General features: G+C 44.6%; 1 protein-coding gene across 1 annotated transcript; it reads left to right on the plus strand.

The window, feature by feature from the left end:
* Positions 1-275: 275 nt before the first annotated feature.
* On the plus strand, positions 276-21,439 carry LOC136605706 (uncharacterized). The gene is made up of 4 exons (XM_066588980.1): positions 276-400; positions 16,304-17,289; positions 18,426-18,613; positions 21,281-21,439. Exons 1-4 carry the CDS (start codon positions 276-278, stop codon positions 21,305-21,307), a joined length of 1,326 nt encoding a protein of 441 aa, XP_066445077.1. The 3' UTR covers positions 21,308-21,439.

Consider the following 21,439-nt stretch of genomic DNA (forward strand, 5'->3'; position numbering starts at 1 on the left):
GTACTCGCCTGCGGCATGTTCTACTTTGCCGCGGGCGGACGGCTTCCATTGCAGTCAATGGAAGCCGTCTGTCACGCTAGCTTCCACTGTAGCACAGCGGAAGATAGCGTGAAAACGCTTCCCCCGTCTAACTGCCTGCACGCCATGTGACGCGGCCGGCGGATCCGGGGGTAAGTAGGGGGTCTTTGGGGGGGGCGCCGTGACTGACTCCGCTGCGGAAATCCGCTTGCAGAGCCCGTCAAGGCCGTGTGCACTGGGCCTTAAAATAGTTGACAATGGTTCCAGCTTCCTGTCTCCATGAAGAGCAGCTTTCACATAGTAGCTTAGAGCAGAAATTTATGCTGCAAAGGAGTGAAATAGTCTTCAACCAAAGAGAAAAGGAAAACTTTCATGAGAAAATGTAAGGGTTTTTTTTTGTTTGTTTTTTTATTTTGAAAGAAATGCATTTTAGAATTGCAGTAAAATTACTAAGTGCAGATTGTATGTTAATTTTCTAATATTTTATTAATCTTCTAATTTTTTTAATATTGAAAGGGTCTCTCTGAGACCTAGCCCCCCCCCCCCCCCCCCCTGCACACGGGCAGAAATTCCGCGGCGGGATTTCCCGCAGAATTTCCATCCGTGGAAGCTGCCATAGGATTGCGTTAGAAAAACATTGAAACTGCTGACCGATGAAGTGAATAACCTTGATTATCTCTTGACAATGGCACCTCTCAAAGGGTAAGATATATTAAGCAGCAAATGAACTTGTGTTGAAGGCAGGAAAATTGGCAAATTCAAGGATGTGAGAAACCCTGACGGTGGTCAGACTGTGATGGCTAGATGACTAAGTCAGTTCTTCTGCAAAACATCTGTTCACCACTGAAGGTGCCTACAGTGGCCATGTGAGCATCAAATCTGAACCATGTTTTTTTATAGACATGCTGACGGCCGGGTGCATGTGTTTCACTTACCTGGAGCAGAAATGGCAACAGGATGCATTGAGAAGAAGAAAAGCTGGTGGAGGCCGTGTGATGCTCTGGGTAACCTTGTGCACTGGCATTCATGTGAATGACACATATACCCTACTTAAACATTGTATAGACCACATACAACCCTTCATGGTAGCAGCATTCATAATGGCAATAACTGTTTAAAAAAAAAAAAAAAAGCAAAAAGATCAAGGTATTGCATTGGCCTTAAGATTCCCCAATCCGATTGAACATCTGTGGGATGTGCTGGAACATATACAATCCACGGATGCCCCTTACTTTCAAATTGCAGAACTTAAAGGATCTGATTCTAACAACTTGGTGCCAAAAATCTTAAAATGACTTCAGAGGTCTTGTGGAGTCCATGCTATTTTGTTGGCATTTGTGTATGGGCTGCGGGCGAACACAATATTTTGCACTTGTAGCACCATGACAGAGGACTCTTGGCAATGTTCACCCTTATTCATGAGGCCTCGTTCACGCGGATGACACTGCATCGCTGGTCCTCACGAGTCGTGTGTGTCTTCTCACGGCAATTCCGTGTTTTTGTAGCATCACATGCAAGGATTTTAAGGGTGGCTTTAAATATAAGCCCTACCCCAAAAATAAGCTGAAGAAGAGAAAAAAAAGAAACAAACACCTACATCACCTTAAACGTGCTATCAGCCTGGCCGCATCTTCTCCCCGGGTCCCGGCACTGATCTTTTGTTCTGGCCAGGGATTGGAAAATCCCCGCCTTCTGAAAGCGCTGGCTGTGATTGGCTGAAGCTAAGCCAATCACAGCCAGCACTTGATGAAGGGCTGTGATTAAACCAATCTCAGCCATTCATCGAGTGCTGGCTGTAAACAGTAAAGCATCCTGAGACCACCATGTGTTGGGTGGCTTTTTATCCAAGGTCGTGGTCTCACTCACAATTTTGCCTAAGAACGCTGCCATGAATGAAGAATTGTTATCTAAACATCCTCCTAAGTCCAACTTCTCTCAACTATCAATTTGGTGATGAACAATGCTGCTTCCAGCATGATTGAGCACCATGTCACAAGGCAAAAGGGATAACTAAGTGGCTTGGTGAACAAAACATTGACATTTTGTGTCCATGGCCAGGAAGCTCCCCAGCTCTCAATCCCATTGAGAACCCGTGGTCAGTCCTCAAAAAGCAAGTAGACAAACACAGAAATTGTGATGAACTCCAAGCACTGATTAGGTAAGAATGGGTTGCCAGCAGTCCAGGTTTGGCCCAGAAGCTGATATGAAGCTTGCTAGGGTCAATTGCAGAAGTCTTGGGTAAAGAAAAAGGTTCACATTAACACTATAAATATTAAGCCTTTGCCTAAACCTCATGTATTTGTCAAATTTAAAAGTTTTTAAAAAATTATGAAATGCTTACAATGGAACTTTAGTATAACATAGTATTTTAGACCTTTTAGTCAGAGGTTTCTAACGCAGCAAACTGAAAAGCAAAATTCATGTCGGTCTAAAAAACTTTGGCCACAACGATGTCTTACTTACAAAATAATGATTGACTGTTTTATTACATTTCTCTATAATTTCTTCTTAAACTCCCAGAAAACACCATTAGGCTGCCTGTCCAGGGGCGAGTTGTCATTGTGAGATCCACGGTGATAAACCGCACGTGGAGTTCGCAGGACACTCTTTCCATAGGAGAAAGCGCAGCCCAACGCCCACCAGCAGAGAATCGTAGCGATTCTCCGCTCGCATGATTAAAATCACGACCTGCTGCGATTTGCCGCGGTGAGTCTATCTATTAGATAGGCTCATCGCGGAGAGTTTTTAGTGCTCCTCCTCTTTCCCCGGCTGTGCGGCCTTAATTGAAGGAATACATTTTGGCTTCGAAAAACTGCACCGAAAGGCCTGACAAGACCTGTGCTTGTGACAGTATCATTACTTTTGGACACATGCTGGACACCTTTTAGGGCCTCCTGCACACAACCGGGTTGGATCTGGCATGCGGAATCTGACCCTGTGCCCAGCCGGTGACCCAACTTACCTGTCCGGATTCTTCTCTATCTATACTGTGGAAGCGCCGGCCGGAGTGCATGTGCAGTACAGATTATACCGTGCCGTCGCTAGATGATGAGGGCTGCAGAATGGACGGCTTCCGTTGACTTTAATGGAAGCTGTCCAGGCAGAAAACCGCACAGAATGGAGCATGCTGCAATTTTTCTGTCGCAAGCTGAAATTTCCGCTTGTGTGGAGGAAGCAGCGATTCTCCGTAGGAAGCTATGGGCAGTATTTGCTGCGGAATCCGGGGGCAGCCGCCGGCCCCAGATTCCGCAAATCGAATCTGCCTGTGTGCAGGAGCCGTTAACATTGTTTTTCTATATTGGCCGCCCTTATTACATGCTTAGTGTTCATTTAGGTTTTTCTAATCTTTTTCTGTATTGAACACTTTGGATTATTCTGTAATTTGATATTACTTTATGAAATGTTTAATATTCCTCCTGAAGGGTTTGACTTTTTTAAGGATTGCTCATGAAACCCTGAGGTAAGTGCTACTGGATCTTTCTTTACGCTTTAATGGTCTTAGTGTTTAGTTTTTGATTGTAGTTTGTGTTCTGTGAATGTAAAAGTGGTCAATTTATTTGCATGTGCTCAATAGTTGTACTGAAGTATGGTGTTATTTCTTGCTACTGGTTATTAACATGCATTTCATCAGTATGAGGGTATGGCGACAGCTTTAAAGTAAGGCTAAAAAAAAATTCACATCTAGGGTATAATTTACCTCATTCATCGAAAATGGCACTTGCCGGACCCAAACTGCGTCATTGTATTCCATTGACCCGAACGGTGTCTGTTGGGCTTCTGACATGCTTCCCTGACGAAATAGCGCAGAATGTTGTCATTTTGTGCCAGAGACTTCAAACGGAGCCTCTGATGCTGATCTGAAAACGCCCAAAGCTTAATGTACCTCCAGATCTACATTAATAATCACAGCCTACAGTGAACATAAGATTTGAAGGATTTTACTCACAAGCATAATCAAAATGGCTAAATGAATTCCGAAATGCAAATTTGCATTCCCTATAAGTTTAGGAAGTAATTAACTCAAACCACAGAGGTTTTTCTTATACATCCACACACCTTCTCTCGTCACAGTCCTATTTTGTGGTTTTGTTGCCCTTGGATCATAACGCCTTTTACCCATAGTCTTGCATGTATGGATGCCAACTGTGCATTTTGCCAGTGAGTGGCTTCTCTTCTGTCGTGAACATGCTTTGCTAGCAAGTGCAGTTTCCCTGCGCTCTGCTCAGCGTGCCAGATCTATTGCACATGCTGTATATGCATAAACATTAAGTATAATGGTGCCTTTACATGGGCAGCTGTCAGATGCAGAAGCACCTGATAATCTTCCCAGCTTTCACACAGGAGCAATACTCATTCAGTGAATGGAGGGGCAGCATGCCGGAGATCTTTTCCAGCGCTGCCTCCATTCACATCGAGCATTTGCATACTCCTCATATAATAAAATCTTTATATCTTACCATCATCACCTTTTTTTGGAGCCGGTGCGTCTTGAGCCATTTTTCTCTCCCTCCCACTGTATTCGACTTTCGAAGGACTCCTGTTTACACTGAGCAAAAAGTCGCTTTGTTCCAGTGAACTGAAACAAAACTATTGCTGAAGGATTTCTCACTCCATGTCCTGCCGGTAGCTGTGTGTACACGGTACAGCTATTGCTGAAAACAGTTGCTTCAAGTGGTTATTTGGGACGATAATTGCCTTGTGTAAAAGGTACCTTAAGGGAGCAATAGCTGTAATAGTCAATTTTATTTATTAGGCTGCAACAGCGAGGTTTACGTGCACATTGCATCAGACACCAGTCCATAAATTAACACAGACCGAATTACACTAGTGTGCTGGAGGCCTTAGAATTATGTACGACACTGTAGGTGATGGGACTCGGCACACTGCTAAGATGAGAACGCACAGAGCTGGGCAGCATACTGCAGAGCACTGTTGAGGTCGTGTGACCGCCAACACAATGGAGAGTGGCAGGGAAACAGTCAAAGGCTGTACAAGCTAACATATCTAATGTTAGAAATTAAAAATTGTGTTTACCACCTTCGACCATTTCGGTTAATGCAACTAAGATTTGTGGGTTAAATAACTCATTAGTAGAATCGTCGAGCAGCACATACCGGTGGTGCACGCTCGGCACCTGACAGAATAGCTCCAGCAGCCCTGTGTACTAGCAATGAGCCTCGCTGAGCTGCTCCTATTGTAATCAATAAAATACTGACAGAAAAAGCCTTCTCAGCTGCGCTACACCATAAACCCTTTGCATAAAATGGGAATAAGCCTCTAAAAACCTATGTTCAAAGCAAGCTGATTTTTAATCCCTAAAATCACATATACAAGCAATAAAAAATAAAAGCAACGCGTTTCAGCATCAACTGATGCCTTTGTCAAGCTGAGGATAATATCATTACATCACACATATAAATACATAAATAACATACCTTAATCTAATGTCCCGATAAGGAACGTCTGGCTGTATTCCCACGCCATGCCGAACGCCGATCGAGCGCGTGTGTATAGGGGGCGGGGTTCCCTGAAGCCCTGTCACGTCATCTGAGTGATTCCCCAGATTCCCCGGGGCAACACGCGTTCCACTCCTGGTGGAACGCTACGTAGCGCCGTCATCACTGGCGCATAGGGGGCGTGGTTCGCAGAGGCTCGTCACGCCCCTCCTGTCAGTTAACTCCGTGATTAGGAGTGTTGGGAATTACTCAATGAGATAACAGACGCTCGGTTTTAAAGCGCCCTTCATGGATCACAAAACAGAAGTTTTTTTTTTGTATGCTTGAAACAATACCGATGTCCAGCATAAGTAGTTACTAGCCGGACTATCTTTCACCCGTGGCACCACTCAACCTTATTCATATCGTAGAATACGTACACATGGACATGCATTATAATAGTCTAAAGGATAAAAATGGTTATGCAGAAGACTGAAGATATAATTACAAAATAACCAAGCGTATGTTTTACCCAAAACACACCTTGAATAAGTTCTTATAGTTAGAAATAACCATATATAGATACACTATAATGACTTAAACAATAAAAGCCATATAAAATTATGACATTAGATATAATGTATAATATACAATATTAAATTATTTCTGTACATATCTTAAAAATTCATCTACTATCACTGCTAAATAAAACATACCCAAAGGAAAATAATTATAGAGTAAATCCATTCGAAGAAAACAATTTTTTTTATAAAAAAACGGTAAAATATTTAATAAAATATTAAACGATTTTTTCTAACGTTTCATTCAAGCCTTTGGGATGTAAAGAATCTAGCCGGAATATCCAGAACATTTCACGCTGGCGTAGTTGGGAAAATGATCTGGTGGGGATAGTTTCGAGTGGCGTAACAATTAGTTTAGTCGGATCCTGATTGTGTGTTTCTTTAAAATGTCTTGATACACTGTGTTTTGTAAAACCCGATGTGATATTAAAACGATGTTGGTTGATTCTTGTTCTCAGGGCTCTCTTAGTACGACCAATATATTTAAGTCCGCATGGGCACTCCAAAAGATAAATTACCCATGCGGACTCACAGTTTAGATATTGTTTAAAAAATACCGATTTACCCTCCCGTTCTTTAAAAATTTCTCGTCTTCCGTCCGAGATAGAAAAACAACACTTGCAACGGTTTTTTTGACATCTAAAAACCCCTATATTTTTTTCACTCGAGTTACCTTGTAGTTTTCTTTGATTGATCGCAATTTTTTTCAACGGGTCTGACGGTGCTAAGATATTTTGAAGGGTCTTATTCCTTCGATAAATAATCTTAGGTACTGCAGGGATTTCGTTAGACAAAAAAGGATCCTGTTTTAATAGATCCCAATTTTTTCTTATTATTTTTTCTATTAGCTTGTGTTGCGTATTGACCTCAAATATTTTTTGTTGTTTCGCCTGGCACCTGGTGAGTAAAATCCCTGTTGATTGTTACATCTTTTTCTTTATGGCTATGGCGCTCTCCCTAATTTATATTTCCTATTGTAATCAATGGAAGCTTGACAACAGAGACTTTCTGCTAAGAACGGTGTTATAACCAAACCACTGAACAAGATGCTTTTATGACTCCTTTGGTCCAGGAGAATTACAGATTATGTGGGTTTTTTGTTTTTTCTCTAAACTAAGCCTATTTTTGTTACCCCTCTGGGTATTGTAGTCTGCCCATTCCATTTATTTCTTTAGTTTTGAACCCATTCAAGCTCAAATATGCCCCTCTTGAGTACCAATGCCCAAAACTGTCCACAATATTCCACGTGTCATCTAACCAGTGACTTGTAAAGAGGAAGAACAATGTTCTCGTCATGTGCCCCTAGACCTCTTTTGATGCACTCCATGACCCTATTTGCCTTGGCAGCAGCTGCCCGACACTGGTTGCTCCAGTTAGTTTACAGTTAACTAAAATCCCCAAGTCCTTTTCCATGTCGGTGTTTCCCATTTAGTATGTAATGGTGACATGTATTTCCTTTGCCCATGTGCAGAACCGTACATTTACCAGTGTTAAACCTCATTTGCTACTTTTCTGCCCACTCCCTCAATTTATTCAGATCCTCTTGCAACCGCCTTGCGTCCTCCTCTTGTATTAATTACTTTACATAATTTTGTATCATCTGCAAATATTGATATTTTACTTCACAATCCTTCTACCAGGTCATTAATATATTAAAAATAATAGGGCCCAGTACTGCCCCCTGTGGTACCCCACTAGTAACAGTGACCCAATCAGAGTATGCACCATTTATAACCACCCCCTGCTTCCTATCACTGTGCCAGTTACTTACAGACATTCTCACCCAAACCAAGCATTCTCATTTTATCTACCAACCTTTTATGTGGCACAGTATAAAATGCTTTGGAAAAGTCCAGATACACAAGATCTAGTGTCTCTCCCCGATACATTCTAGAACGTACTTCATAGAAACTGATCAGTTTGGTTTGACAGGAGCGACCCCTCATAAACCCATACTGATACGGAGTTGTACAACTATTTTCCTTGAGGTACTCCAGGATAGTATCATGTACAAACTCTTCAAACATTTTACCCACAATGGAAGTAAAACTTACTGGTCTATATTCCAGGTTCATTTTTTGACCCCTGCACCACATTGGCGGTGCGCCAATCCACTGGAACAGACTCTGTCACTATAGAGTCCTTAAATATAAAACTTGAATCCCATGATTTGTCAGCTCTGCACTTCTTCCTGGGTTAGACTGGTAACAGTTAGTGGAGACTTTACTTTCACTCTGCATCTCATCTGACATTTCATTTTTATCTGTGAATACACTGGAGAAAAAAAACTATATTAAATAGATTTGCTTTCTCCTCATCATCCTCTACATTTTTTCCTATATTATTTGTTAAAGGGCCAACACTTCCTGTGGTAATCGTTTTACTATTTATAGTATACTACACAAAACACCAGAGATTCTATGGTTTTGTGACAAAATTATGTCTAGGTTCTGGAGGGGGCAGGGATATATTACCTTCAGTTATTTTTATTTTTTTTATTTTGCCCTTCTGATATGCCAGTTCTGGACCCTTTTTTCAGTCATCTAAAGTGGCCGCAGCAATCTTTTAATTACATAATCAACACTGCACTGCTCACTGATTTGGCTAGTACTGATAACATGAGCAACTCTGGATAATCAGACAGCATGCATAGTGCATTAGTAGTCTAACACTACCAATGCATTGTGGGAAAATCCATCCTGAACATGGGACATGGAACCGACATATCGGAGGCACTGCAGAATTGGCATCACAGAATTGGTATATGAAATTTTAAAGAAACAACAATCTCTAAATTGGTGCATACATGACAATTCCCAATAATATTATAATACATGTTTTCGGCGAGTTTGGGATGCACAAATATCGGGCTTGTTGGGGGTTCTGTTAATTAGACTCCCAGTGATTGGACATAGCTTGTGGATAAGTCTTTAAGTTGATAAGTCTTTAAGGGATAAGTTGAGAAACACTTGGGGTGCTTTAAACACTTATGGTGCCTTCACATGGCCTATTCTGCAGTAGATAATTCTCAGTGGGCAAGGTAAAGTCCCCTTGTGCAAGCACCGAGTCATAACTGACGTTTTCTTGGCAGACTGTTTTTGCGGGGTGGTTTGTAATTGCCTTCTCCAGTCATCTTTTACCCAGCAAGCCGGGTACTCCTTTAACTGACCTCTAAAGGGTGGAAGGCTGAGTCAACCTTGAGCTGGTTAACTGAACCACGCGGGGATTGAACCCGCACCCTTCATTAGCGAGAGCTTGGGACTGCATTCCTGCTGCCTTAAAACTCTGTGCCACATGGGGCTCTTTCAGTGGGCAAATCCCTACCTAAATGGTGTGACTTTTGCAGAGAGGGTTCAACATTTGCATTACAAAGGTTCAAATCCGCTGTCAAAAATCACAGCATAAATTTTTTATTTTTTTTTGGCTGCATTTGGAGAGTATTTTATAAATATTGTCATACTTCGAACTGTAAATGCTAGTGATTTTTCCGCAGCATTCATTGCCTCTGTGCAGGCTCACTTTAAATTCTCAACCGTGCTTGCTTGGTCCTGTTAGTCAACGCCTTTCTTAAAATCAATATTTACAGCTCATCAGAGGTGCAACTATAGGGAGTGCAGAGATAGTAGTCACAAAGAAACCCTGGTGCCTAAGAGGGTTACCAAAAGCTCATCTGCCATATAAGACCCCAGAAGAATAAATGATAGGTTTACAGATTTTGCATTGGGGTTGAAGAGCTTCAAGTTATGACTCTTAAGTGCCACCCTCTCACTGATATGGGCTGTAATTTGAATGCCCTCCCTTATGACAGTGATGGCTAATAGAACAGAATCAAGAAACCTAAATTTGACCAGAAATAGTTGAGGTATTTATGTAAGTTCTCTGTCATTCCCAGAAGCAGTGTACATCAGGGGAGTTAATGTTCTGTTTAACTACTTTTGGTAATCCTTACAGAAGGTTTAATGGCCCCTTTTTACATGGGTCAATAATTGGGCTTGAATGTCCCTCTGAATGCTTGTTTACCTGATAATCAGGCCATGTAAAAGGGCTAACCATCAGCCGCCAAACAAGCAAATGCTTAATTGTCAGCTGATTCGGCTTGTTTATGCGAGTATAAAAATGATTTCTGTTCAGCAGTACAACAGCCTAAAATAGCCGGGCCAACTCGCCCAAAAAAAGAGCGCTGTTCGACATGTGCTTGTTACATCAAGCTAAAAGTTCGGCCTGTGTAAAAGGACTGTAAGTCTTCTTTCCCCCAGTCGTCTCCACGACAGCACCAATTGAGATTGCCTCCTCCTGATAGAACAGGAACACACTGAGAGGTTAAAAGCTCCCCCCCCCCCCCTTCCCCACTTTCCTCAGTGTCTTCCTGTCCTGCCAGGAGGCAGGATCTCTGAGAGGGGCTGGTGGAGAAGCCAGCCGGAAGCCTACTCACGGGCGGATCGGAGGGCAGTGGGTCAGCCTGTCCTCCCTTCCCAGCCAGACGACTCCCGGGACACCACATGGGGTGATAACCAGGTTATAGCCAGGTTCCTCCCGCGGCGGCCCATGGGGGGTACAAAGCGGGAGCCTCAGTCCCCCTCCTCCTCGTATAGTGGCAGCGGGGCGCTCCAGGAAGCCCTTTGACGGCGGGGGGCGGGGCGTCGCGTCACGTGCCCAGCGTGGTGACGTCATCACGCTCGCATCAGGAGCTGCACGGAGGGGGCGTGGCTTAGCGCAGGAGCGCGAAAATTCAAAATAGGGAACCTGAGAGAAGCCAGAAGGTGGACCAGCACTACAGGTCGCAGGGTGTCTGCAGCACTGGTATAGTAATGAGTGCTCCAGCCCCAGAGATAGCTGAAATCTCAGCCTCAGCGGCCGTAAGTAGCCAGTGTGGCAAAAAATACAAAATGCAAAATCCAATGTATTGTATATGGGAAAAATTGCATACTTACCCGCAAAAAATACTTTCCCCTCTTTGTTTGTCAGGGGGATAAAAAAAGACATTCCCCCCCCCAGAACAAAACCCAAAAAATGCGTGGAGTGCGGGACGAGACTGCCAGCTACGTACCAGAGGCCTCTATGCAAGGCAAGCGTAGCTAGGCTAGTCAAAGAGGGATCGGGGGGATTCCTGGATGACGTTAGGAAGCTGGTGAAGGAGGAGGTTCGATCAGCCCTAATGTCACAGCTGGTGCCGCCAGAGAAACGCCAGAAAAAGGCGTATGTTCCTGACGAGCCTTCCGACTCCGAGAGTTCTATCGGATCGGAGCAAGAGGAACAGGCGGCCGAGGAGTCCTCAGACGATGAGGACTACAAACGATACCTTTTCCATCAGGACGACTTAACAGAATTAAGTCAGTCAGGGCTACATTAAAAATGGAAGAGCCCAGAGAACCACGCACCCTGCAGGATGAGATATTTGGGGGACTAGGGGAAAGGCGTAAACATACCTTCCCTGTCCACAAAAACATCATTAAAATTATCCAAAAGGAGTGGAAGAAACCAGACGCAGGTTCCTTCTCTGCTAGAGGGGTAAAAAGAAGGTACCCATTTGAGGAGGAAGTTTGCGCAAGCTGGGAAGAGATACCCAAGGTAGACGGCCCAGTGGCCAAAGTAGCCAGGAGGACGAGCCTGCCCTTTGAGGACGCCGCACAATTAAAAGATCCCATGGATCGCAAAGCCGAAGGCCTAAAAAAAATCATGGGAGGCAGCAGCAAGCATACTTAGGCCAGGGATCGCAGCCACCTGCGTGGCGCGCACCCTGGGGGTATGGCTCGAACAGCTGGAGCTACACTTAAACAATATAACGCCAAGGGAACAGATCCTAAATTCCCTACCTATCCTGCGCATGGCAACAAATTTTCTAGCGGATGCCGCGGCCGAAACGGTTAAATTCTCGGCAAAAGCTACAGCCCGATCTAATTCAGCCAGAAGAGTACTATGGCTGAAATCATGGTCAGGCGACTTGGCCTCAAAAAATAAACTATGCGCCCTCCCGTTCTACGGTCAGTTTTTGTTCGGACCAGACCTAGACAAAATCCTGGAGAAGGCGGCCGACAAAAAGAAGGGATTCCCGGAAGAAAAGCCGCAGAGAGGGAAGACCTTCTTCTGAACCCCAGGGCAACAGCCCGAGGCCTACCGAGGCAAGGGCAAGACAGGCCGCTGGAGTTACCCCAAGGAGGGCAGAGGGAGAAATATCCTCTTTAATCCCCACCAGGGGGAGCCCAAGCAGAGACCCTTACGCCAGCTCCGTAGGGGCAAGGCTGGGGAACTTTGTGGACCAATGGGCCGCAATTTGCGAAGGCCCATGGATCCCAAAGATCCTACAGCAGGGATACCGGATAGAACTGGTGTCCCTCCCCAGAAGAAAATTCATCATCACAGGAGGCTCAGGGCGACAGTTACACTTACTAAGGCAAAGCGTTCGGGACCTGCAACATCTAAACGCAATATCCCTCCGTACCGCAAAATGAGGAAACTCAGGGCCATTATTCCAGGCTCTTCCTAGTAAGAAAACCCTGCGGGAAACACCGCATGATAGTGAATCTGAAGCCTTTGAACACCTGTGTCAAGTACAAGAAATTCAAAATTGAGTCCATCTCTTCAACGATAAAGTTGATTCCCAGAGGGGCCTACATGGCGTCCATCGATCTGAAGGACGCTTATTTCCACGTACCGATCCACGAGGGGTCCCAAAGATACCTAAGGTTCGCAGTGGATATGGGCAAAGGAATAGAGCACCACCTATTCAGATGCCTGCCTTTCAGGATCTCCTCAGCACCCAGAATTTTTACCAAAATTATGGCAGAGGTAGCTGCCTACCTGAGAAAAAAGTCGATCCTAATAATACCCTACCTGGACGATATTTTAATAATAGCAGAGTCCAGGAAACTACTAACAAAGCACCTAGAGATAGTGCTAGAACTCCTCCAGTCTCTAGGATGGATCATAAACTGGGAAAAATCCAGCTTAGACCCCGACAGGAAGAAGACGTTTCTGGGCATAACGCTCAACTCAGAATCACAATGCTCCTGCCTGCCCGAGGAAAAAATCCAAAGGCTGGTCAGATCCTTCATACAGAAACGATCATGCACAATTCGGGAAGCTATGTCTCTCCTGGGAAGCCTAACGTCATGCATTCCCGGAGTAGCATGGGCCCAGGCTCACACCAGAGCTCTACAGGCCTCCGTCCTATCCGCATGGGACAAAAAGCAGTCCTCGCTAGGGACAAAAATATATATCCCAAACACAGTGAAAACATCCTTGCGTTGGTGGACATTCCCAGCGAACCTGCAGGAAGGGGTTCATTGGCTACAAAACCCAGCCACGCACATCACAATGGATGCAAGCACCTGGGGATGGGGAGCACATGTGGGGAACCAGTTCTTTCAGGGCCCGTGGTCCCAAAGGATAAAAGAACAATCCTCCAATTACAGAGAGCTACAGGCCGTATGGCGGGTCCTACAGCAGTTAGGAAACTCGCTACGGAACCAGCATATAAAGATACTGTCGGACAATACCACCACGGTCGCCCATATTCGGCACCAGGGGGGCACAAGGTCTCCTGCCCTGCAAAACATTTCGCAAAAAATCTTCCACTGAGCAGAGGGCCAGATCCTTTTGATCACGGCAACCCACTTAAAAGGGACGTTAAACCAAAAAGCAGACTTCCTCAGCAGGAGGCAGATAGACCCAGGAGAATGGTCTCTCTCCAGGGAGGCATTCAGAATCCTGACCAACCGGTGGGGGTCCCCACAATTGGACCTATTTGCAACCAGGGAGAACGCCAAAGTAGGCAAATTCTTCTCCCTCCGGCCAGGAGATCATCCTACAGCAATAGACGCCCTAGGCCAGGACTGGGGAAAGGGGCTAGCGTACGCGTTTCCTCCGATACCGCTGATCCCCAGGGTCTTACAACATTTCAGAACCCAGGTATGCACTCTCATCCTGGTGAACCCCCTTCTGGCCCAAGAGAAGTTGGTTCGGTCTTCTGACAACATTGAGTGTCCAGGACCCAGTCACCTTTCCGACCTGGACAGATCTGCTATCACGGGCCACTGAACCACCCGGGCTTAGACAGACTCCACTTAACAGCATGGCTCTTGAGGAATCCTCACTAAGGGGGAAGGGATTCTCACAAAAAGTGGTAGAAACGTTAATGTCCAGCAGAAAAAAGACGACCCACCTTATCTACCAGAAGGTTTGGAGAAGGTTCTCCTCATGGAGACAGGGAAGGGATTCCGGTGATTCAATCCCAAGCATCCCTTTGATCTTAGAATTCTTGCAGGAGGGCCTACAGATGGGCCTCTCCAAGTACCCTGAAGGTCCAGGTCGCAGCCCTTAGCGCCATATGCGACACAAAGTTCGCGGACAATAGATGGGTCAACAGGTTCTTGACAGCAGCAGCTAGATTACGACCTAGACCCATAAAACCTGTTCCAGACTGGAACCTTAATTGGATTCTAAGGGCCATGTCAGCGGAACCATTCGAGCCGATCGAAGCACTACCGATAAAAATGCTTACAATCAAGACTGTTTTTCTAGTAGCCATCACGTCTGCAAGGAGGGTTAGCGAGCTTCAGGCTCTGTCCATTCGCCACCCATTTCTAAAAATCTCGGATTCCAAATTAATATTTAAAACGGACCCTGCCTTCATGCCAAAGGTGGTATCACATTTTCATAGGTCCCAGGACGTAATAATTCCCTCATTTTTTAGCAAACCAAAAAACGAGGAAGAAAAAATCCTAAGCTGCCTGGACGTCAGGAGAGCAGTCCTAGGCTACATAGATGCGACAAGCCACTGGAGGCGGGACGACAACCTGTTCATCCAGTTCAGTGGCCCAAATAAAGGGAAGAAAGCGGCAAAAAACTCCATAGCCAGGTGGATCTGCCTGGCCATCATAGTCCTATAAGGCCCTCGGGAAGGAAATCCCCTTAGCTCTTAAAGCCCATTCTACAAGGGCAGTAGCATCCTCATGGGCCGAACATAGCTCAGCCTCGGTCGAGCAAATTTGCAAGGCCGCAGTCTGGAAAAAAGCCCACACGTTCATTAAACATTATAAGGTAAAAGTGCAGCAGGACGAGGACATGGCCTTCGGCCACAAAGTCCTCTCGGCAGCAATCCCACCCTAATAAACTTTAGTTGGTACGTCTCAATTGGTGCTGTCGTGGAGACGACTGGGGGAAAAAATGGATTATACCTACCTGATAATCAGGTTTCCAGGAGTCTCCACGACAGCACCCGTACCTTCCCCCCCCTAAATGGATAGAAAGAAACTATAGAATATAATATAAAAAACAAATAAATATATAATATATAATATAATTTTATAATCAACAAAAAAAAAAAACCCCGGTTAAGGAAAGAAATTTAAGTTGAGCGCCTACCCCGGCAATTCGTTAGAATCCACTGAGGAAAGTGGGGAAGGGGGGGAGCTTTTAACCTCTCAGTGTGTTCCTGTCCTATCAGGAGGAGGCAATCTCAATTGGTGCTGTCGTGGAGACTCAGGTAGGTATAATCCATTTTTTCCCACGAGTGAATATCAGCCGGCCATATTCCTGAGACGTAAAAGCGCCCGGCCAGCCCAATATAGCCGCGAGCGTTTTTACATCAGGCCCAAAAGATAGTCCTGGAACTATCTTTTGGGCGGTAATATGTCGGCTGCTGCATGGGCTTCTATGGAAGCCCATGGCAGCGGCCGCAGGTGGGAGGGAGTTTAGCAGCGTGGCTGCTAAACACCCTCCCACTGCTCTCCTCCACCTCCCCACCCCCGTGCAGGCTCACCTGTAATCTCCTCCCCGCTGGCTCTCTGCATTGGAAGTGGGCGGGGGCGGAGGTAAGCGCTGGCCCGTCCCGCCTCCTCCTATTGCTTGCTGTGGACAAGGGGCAGGATGTGGGCAGAGCTAAGCTCCTGCACCCTCCCATTGCAAAGAACGAGTGGGAGGAGAAGAGAGGTTAGCCTGCGATGGGGAAAGAGGGGAAAAGGAACGACAGCATGGTAGTCTCGGTCCATTTGCGCCGGGACCCATGCCGTCTGAACGGGCGCACAAACGTTTAATTTGAGCGCCCGTTCACCTGCTTTAGCTCTCGCAACGTAACTTATTTTCACGGCCGGACGATATGCGCTCATGTAAAAGAAACCTAAGGAATACGTTTTTCAGAAATCATCCCCTCTCCTGATCTAAAACACTATATATTCACAGTAGGTGTTGAGACATTTGAATTCTAAAACCAATGTATGCCAAAAGTCTTCTGAACAAAAAAAAATAATCTTATTTCTTCCTCTTTTAAAGGAAACACAAGCTGAAAAAGAAACTTCACAAGAAAAGGAATCGGAAGAATGGAAGGAATACTACAACTCCATTTAAACCTGAAACCGAAAATCTAGTTACCCATAGACAGTGCTTCCTTTCTTCCTCTTTGTATAGCATGCCACCTACCAGCAGAGAGAGCAAATACATAAAAAGTTTAAGACCTTTCTTCATCTGGCCCCAAGTATATTCCAAAGGTCTCCATGCTATAGACCAAGACCATTCTAGTATTCGGGACTTTATTAAGACCAGCCTGGACCTGTACTGTAGCCTTATTAAACTGTTTGCAGTACAAACTTTGCACATCTATGACATGAAATGTTTCAAGCTTCAGAATGATAGTTCCCCAAAGAACCGACTTACATTTCGGGTAAGTGAAAACCAGGATGGAAAGTCTAAGCAAAAATACATAAAGTACGAAAGATTTGAGGACCATTGTCGAGAGACCGAGTTAAATCAAAAAGAGTGCGTTCAGATCAAGGACCATAGTAAAATTCATGTGGAAACCAAGCAGACCGTCACAGGACGTCCGAGGAAGATCTACAAATTGGCGCCAACATTTCAGCATCCAAGAATCTCATTGGCAACTGAAATGCCTACTTGGAAAAACCACTGTGGAGATGGAGCACCCAGTCTTTTCACCGAAACTAATCCAATGTTGGCAAAGTGGAATCCACTGGAAGATAATGTGAGAAGAAATTTAGTCACTGATGAAGAATGTAAAGATGATTTGACCAGAAGAGATGCAAGTTGCAGGTCTAAAGATGCAAGTGTATGCAAACTGGGATTTCATGTAGATGACCCCTATCCAAGGACCTCCGAGTGCTCAGATGGCCATGAGAATTCGGTAGTAACAAGAAGTTACTCAGGTTTCCCTGTGGTGGAACAGCCTTGTGTCAGACTCTGTTTACCTGAGCAATTTGCCAAAGAGCTTGTGGAATTATATGGCTGCCCTGGTGTAGAATTAGGTAAACCTTTCTTCAAGCGTAATGTTTTAGAACAATCTTCATATCTTTTTGTTTTTTGCCTAGGAAGCTGTTAATTCAGAGGTGCAAATGGCAACTCAAATATTGTTCACTTTGCATTGATAGGATGTAATGCTTTGAGTATTAAAAAACGGGGTTCAATGCATACGAGAGCAGAGCTGCATCAGCCCCTGACTGATCAACTGTGCGGGCGCATGCTGTCAGCGCCTCAATAACAGGTCAGAGGGGAAGCCTCCGCGCTGACCTCTGTGAAGTGGACGGCGCTTGTAACTGCAGGCACTACTATCATTGAAATCATTGGGAGCCGCGCCGGCCACTACATGGGAGGTTGGTGCAGAGGTTTCCACTCAGACCTCTGTGCATTTGGAGCCGACCATAATGTTAAAAATTTCATTTGTGCAGGTTAGCAGTTAGTTAACATTTTTTATGCTGAAAAAGCCCCCCTCGGCTTATACTCGAGTGAGGTAGAAAAACAACATCCCCCCCCCGCAATACTCACCTCCCAGCCAGAGTCTGTGTCCCCGGCGCGATGGTCTCCCCGGCGGTGCGGCAAGCTGCTTGAGAATTCTCCCTGCTGTCATCTCCCTGCTCAGGTTTGAATTCTGCCGCCGTCAGCGCTGCAAAGGTAAGAGCTGTGATTGGATCGAGCGCCACCCAATCACAGCCGGCACTCGATCATTCACAGCCATTCAGTAAATGACATCACTGAATGGCTGTGATTGCTTTATCGGGCGCCGGCTGTGATTGGCTCTCGATCCAATCACAGTGCTTACTTACACAGCGCTGATGGCGGGGAATTGAATAATTAGCAGGGAGATGAGAGTGGGGGGAAGTCTGCAGCAGCTTGCCGCACCGCCGGGGAGACCATCGCGCCGGGGACACAGGGCTAGGAGTATAGCCAGGCTTATTCTCGAGTCAATAAGTTTTACCATTTTTTTTTGTGGTAAAACTTATTGACTTGGCTAATACTCGAGTGTATATACGGTATAATAAATATCAATGATACAAATTAAGAATGTTTCAGATATTCAACATGTGCTTGTATCTTGGTCTTCTGCTGCTTTTTGTGTGCTCAGCAGCTCAAGACCCTAAACCATTCATTCTGTATAATACTATAGATGCATTTGAACCAAAGGACCTTATTGTACCACTTGGATATGACCTGACCCAAAGAATATACCAAAAGTGGAAGATGTCATTAGGTTTAGGATTGCAGAAAGTGAGAGAGACTTTGCTGCCGCCTCATGCCCATGGTGAATCGAGGAGGGAGACAGGAGAAGGGATACTTGCACAAACTCTGCTGCAGGTAATGGTGTTTGTGTCTCACAGCGACTGAAACCACATCTACACTGCTCAGTATTGTTCTATAATTTCCTCTATGATGCTATTACTTATGATGGTGGTGGAGAACTAGATATTAAACTCTGTGTTGCTGCGTATGGAGACATCATAGCAGCAAGTCTCTATCCACCAGCTATGGGAAGACTGGAAATTAGAAATGGAGCCTGCAGATGGGGAAACTGGTGAGAAATAAAGGATACAAGTCATAATTGGCAAAATTCGTTTTATTTCTCATGTACTCGCACGGGTGCCTAGTCTACAAAGATACCTGAAAATGTGGGTATATTTTAACAATTATGATAATGGCTGCATAATTTTGATGGAAAAACTGATATATCATTGGCCAGATAGTCACCTGCGACCCTACCCACCACATGCCACGTTTCGTGTTTCTAGTATCTATACTAAATAACCTCCTGTATGCAGTATAAAAGCCAGCACTGCAGGATGCAATTTTGTTATACTGCACAGTACCGGGTCTGCTACTAGGAAGCGCTGACTCTGATTGGTATTCGCGTCGCGGCTCAGCCAATCAGAGCCAACGCTTCCTGGAGGTGGGATTTTTGAACCCCCTGACCAGGAAACGGCTAAATTCTACAAACAAGTTCAGTGAAACTGCCGGAGGAGAAGTGCAACGGAGCGGACAGCGTCTGTTAGGTAATGGATTGCGTTTTGTCTTTTTTTTTTTTTTTTTTTTTTATGCAGCTAGCATTTATTTTCTGGGTAGAGTTTATATTTCAAGCCCACCCCGAAAATCCTGGCAAAAGAGCGCTACAAAGTAACAATATCGCACAGAACACAGGCGTGATTTTTCTGGTGGTGATATCGCTGTCGCCTGTGTGAAAGAGGCCTTACATTGTACAATAGTTGGGTAGTTTTACTCATTCATTGGATGATGATCACTCCTCTGGTCGCTCTTCTGCCGCTGCTTTCTAGTCAGCAAAATATTTCGAGACTTGTTTACAAAAACGTTTTTTTTTTTTTAGCAGACGAACAGTAATTTATAGATCGAAACAATAATCTAACAATTTATCGCTGATCAGTCGCTGCTAAAGAATTATTACATATAAAAGGGCCCTTAATGTTCGAGGTAAGATGGCGCCATATTCTGTGGCCCATATAATACTGTTTGGAATGTGATTATTGCTGTAGGAGCCCTTTAAGGGGGTTGTCTCGCGGCAGCAAGTGGGGTTATACACTTCTGTATGGCCATATTAATGCACTTTGTAATGTACATTGTGCATTAAATATGAGCCATACAGAAGTTATTCACTTACCTGCTCCGTTGCTAGCGTCCCCGTCGCCATGGTGCCGTCTAATTCTGATGTCTTCTTGCTTTTTTTAGACGCGCTTGCGCTGTGCGGTCTTCTTCCTGGTGAATGGGGCCGCTCGTGCCGGAGAGCTGGTTCTCGTAGCGCCGCCCCGTCACGTGTGCCGATTCCAGCCAATCAGGAGGCTGGAATCGGCAATGGACCGCACAGAGCCCACGGTGCACCATGGGAGAAGACCCGCGGTGCATCGTGGGTGAAGATCCCGGCGGGCATCTTGGTGAAGGAAGAAGAAGCAAGAAGGAAGACGTCGCAGAGCGGGGATTCGGGTAAGTAATAAAAAAATTTTTTTAAACACATCCTTTGGGGTTGTCCTGCGCTGAACGGGGGGGCCTATGGAAAATAAAAAAACCTAGTTTCGGCGCGAGACAACCCCTTTAACCCCTTAAGGACCGGACACTTTTTAGGGATTTTACCCATGTGGTTGTTTTACTGCCCTATTTTTTATTTTTTTTTCCTTCAACGACCAAAATTATTATTGCTGCATTTTTCTTTTTCTTTTTTTTTTTTTTTGCCGTGACCTATAGGGCTAATTTTTAAAATATCTTTTTCACTGACTTTTTTTTAACAGTTTTTTATTTTATTGGGGGTAAAACACTAAAAAAAGATTATTTTTTTTAAACATTTATATATATTTTTTTTAATTAGTATATTTACACTAAAATAAAGAATGGGAATGGGTTCCTCATTTTGTTTTGGACATTTTGATATATAATCAAATATGTATGGTTTGGGATTACAGGGCGCATACAGCAACAGTTTTGGTTGGCGTCGGCTTTGGGTTATTTTCTTATGTATGTATATTTATTTTATCCTGTAATTTTGTTTATTTGTAATTATTTTTTTTTTACTATCACTGTCCCCCATGACGTCATATTAAACCTCTAGGGAGACACTCACATGGTCTTTATTTTTTTTTTGGACATTTTTTTCATTGTACAGAAAAAACATCCCCTGTGGTGTCATTGGCAGAGCTGATCAGGGTCTGCTAAGTCCCTGCAGCTCTGCTGTGCCAGGTAAAGCCTGGTGGTCATGTGACTGCTAGCTCATGTAGTGGAAGAAACAATTCTGCTTTCACTCTTTAGTACGTAGTGCTCATTGAGCCGACAACCTGACCTGCTTCTGATTGATTGCAGAGGAGGGGCTTTAAACCCACACTGTATTTTTACTATGGGCTGGGATTAAAGCCCAGGACCAAGCGCCATAAATTTATAGTGCTTGGTCTTTTTAATAGGTTAATGCCAGTATGTAATGTGTTCTGTGAGATGTCAAACTTTTTAACTATTTTTTTTTTTTTCTTCCAGCAAAGAAAACTCCCCAGGGCCTCATAATAAAGACCATAAAGCAATACATGGTGTAGCTTCTGACCTGGATATAGATGACAAGAGCTGGCCTTAATGCTATGGGCATTTATTGAAAAAATAAACTTGGAATCTCATAATGACAATCGATTATATAACAGA

The sequence above is a fragment of the Eleutherodactylus coqui genome, chromosome 1 (genome assembly GCF_035609145.1).
Source record: "Eleutherodactylus coqui strain aEleCoq1 chromosome 1, aEleCoq1.hap1, whole genome shotgun sequence".
Lineage (NCBI taxonomy): Eukaryota > Metazoa > Chordata > Amphibia > Anura > Eleutherodactylidae > Eleutherodactylus > Eleutherodactylus coqui.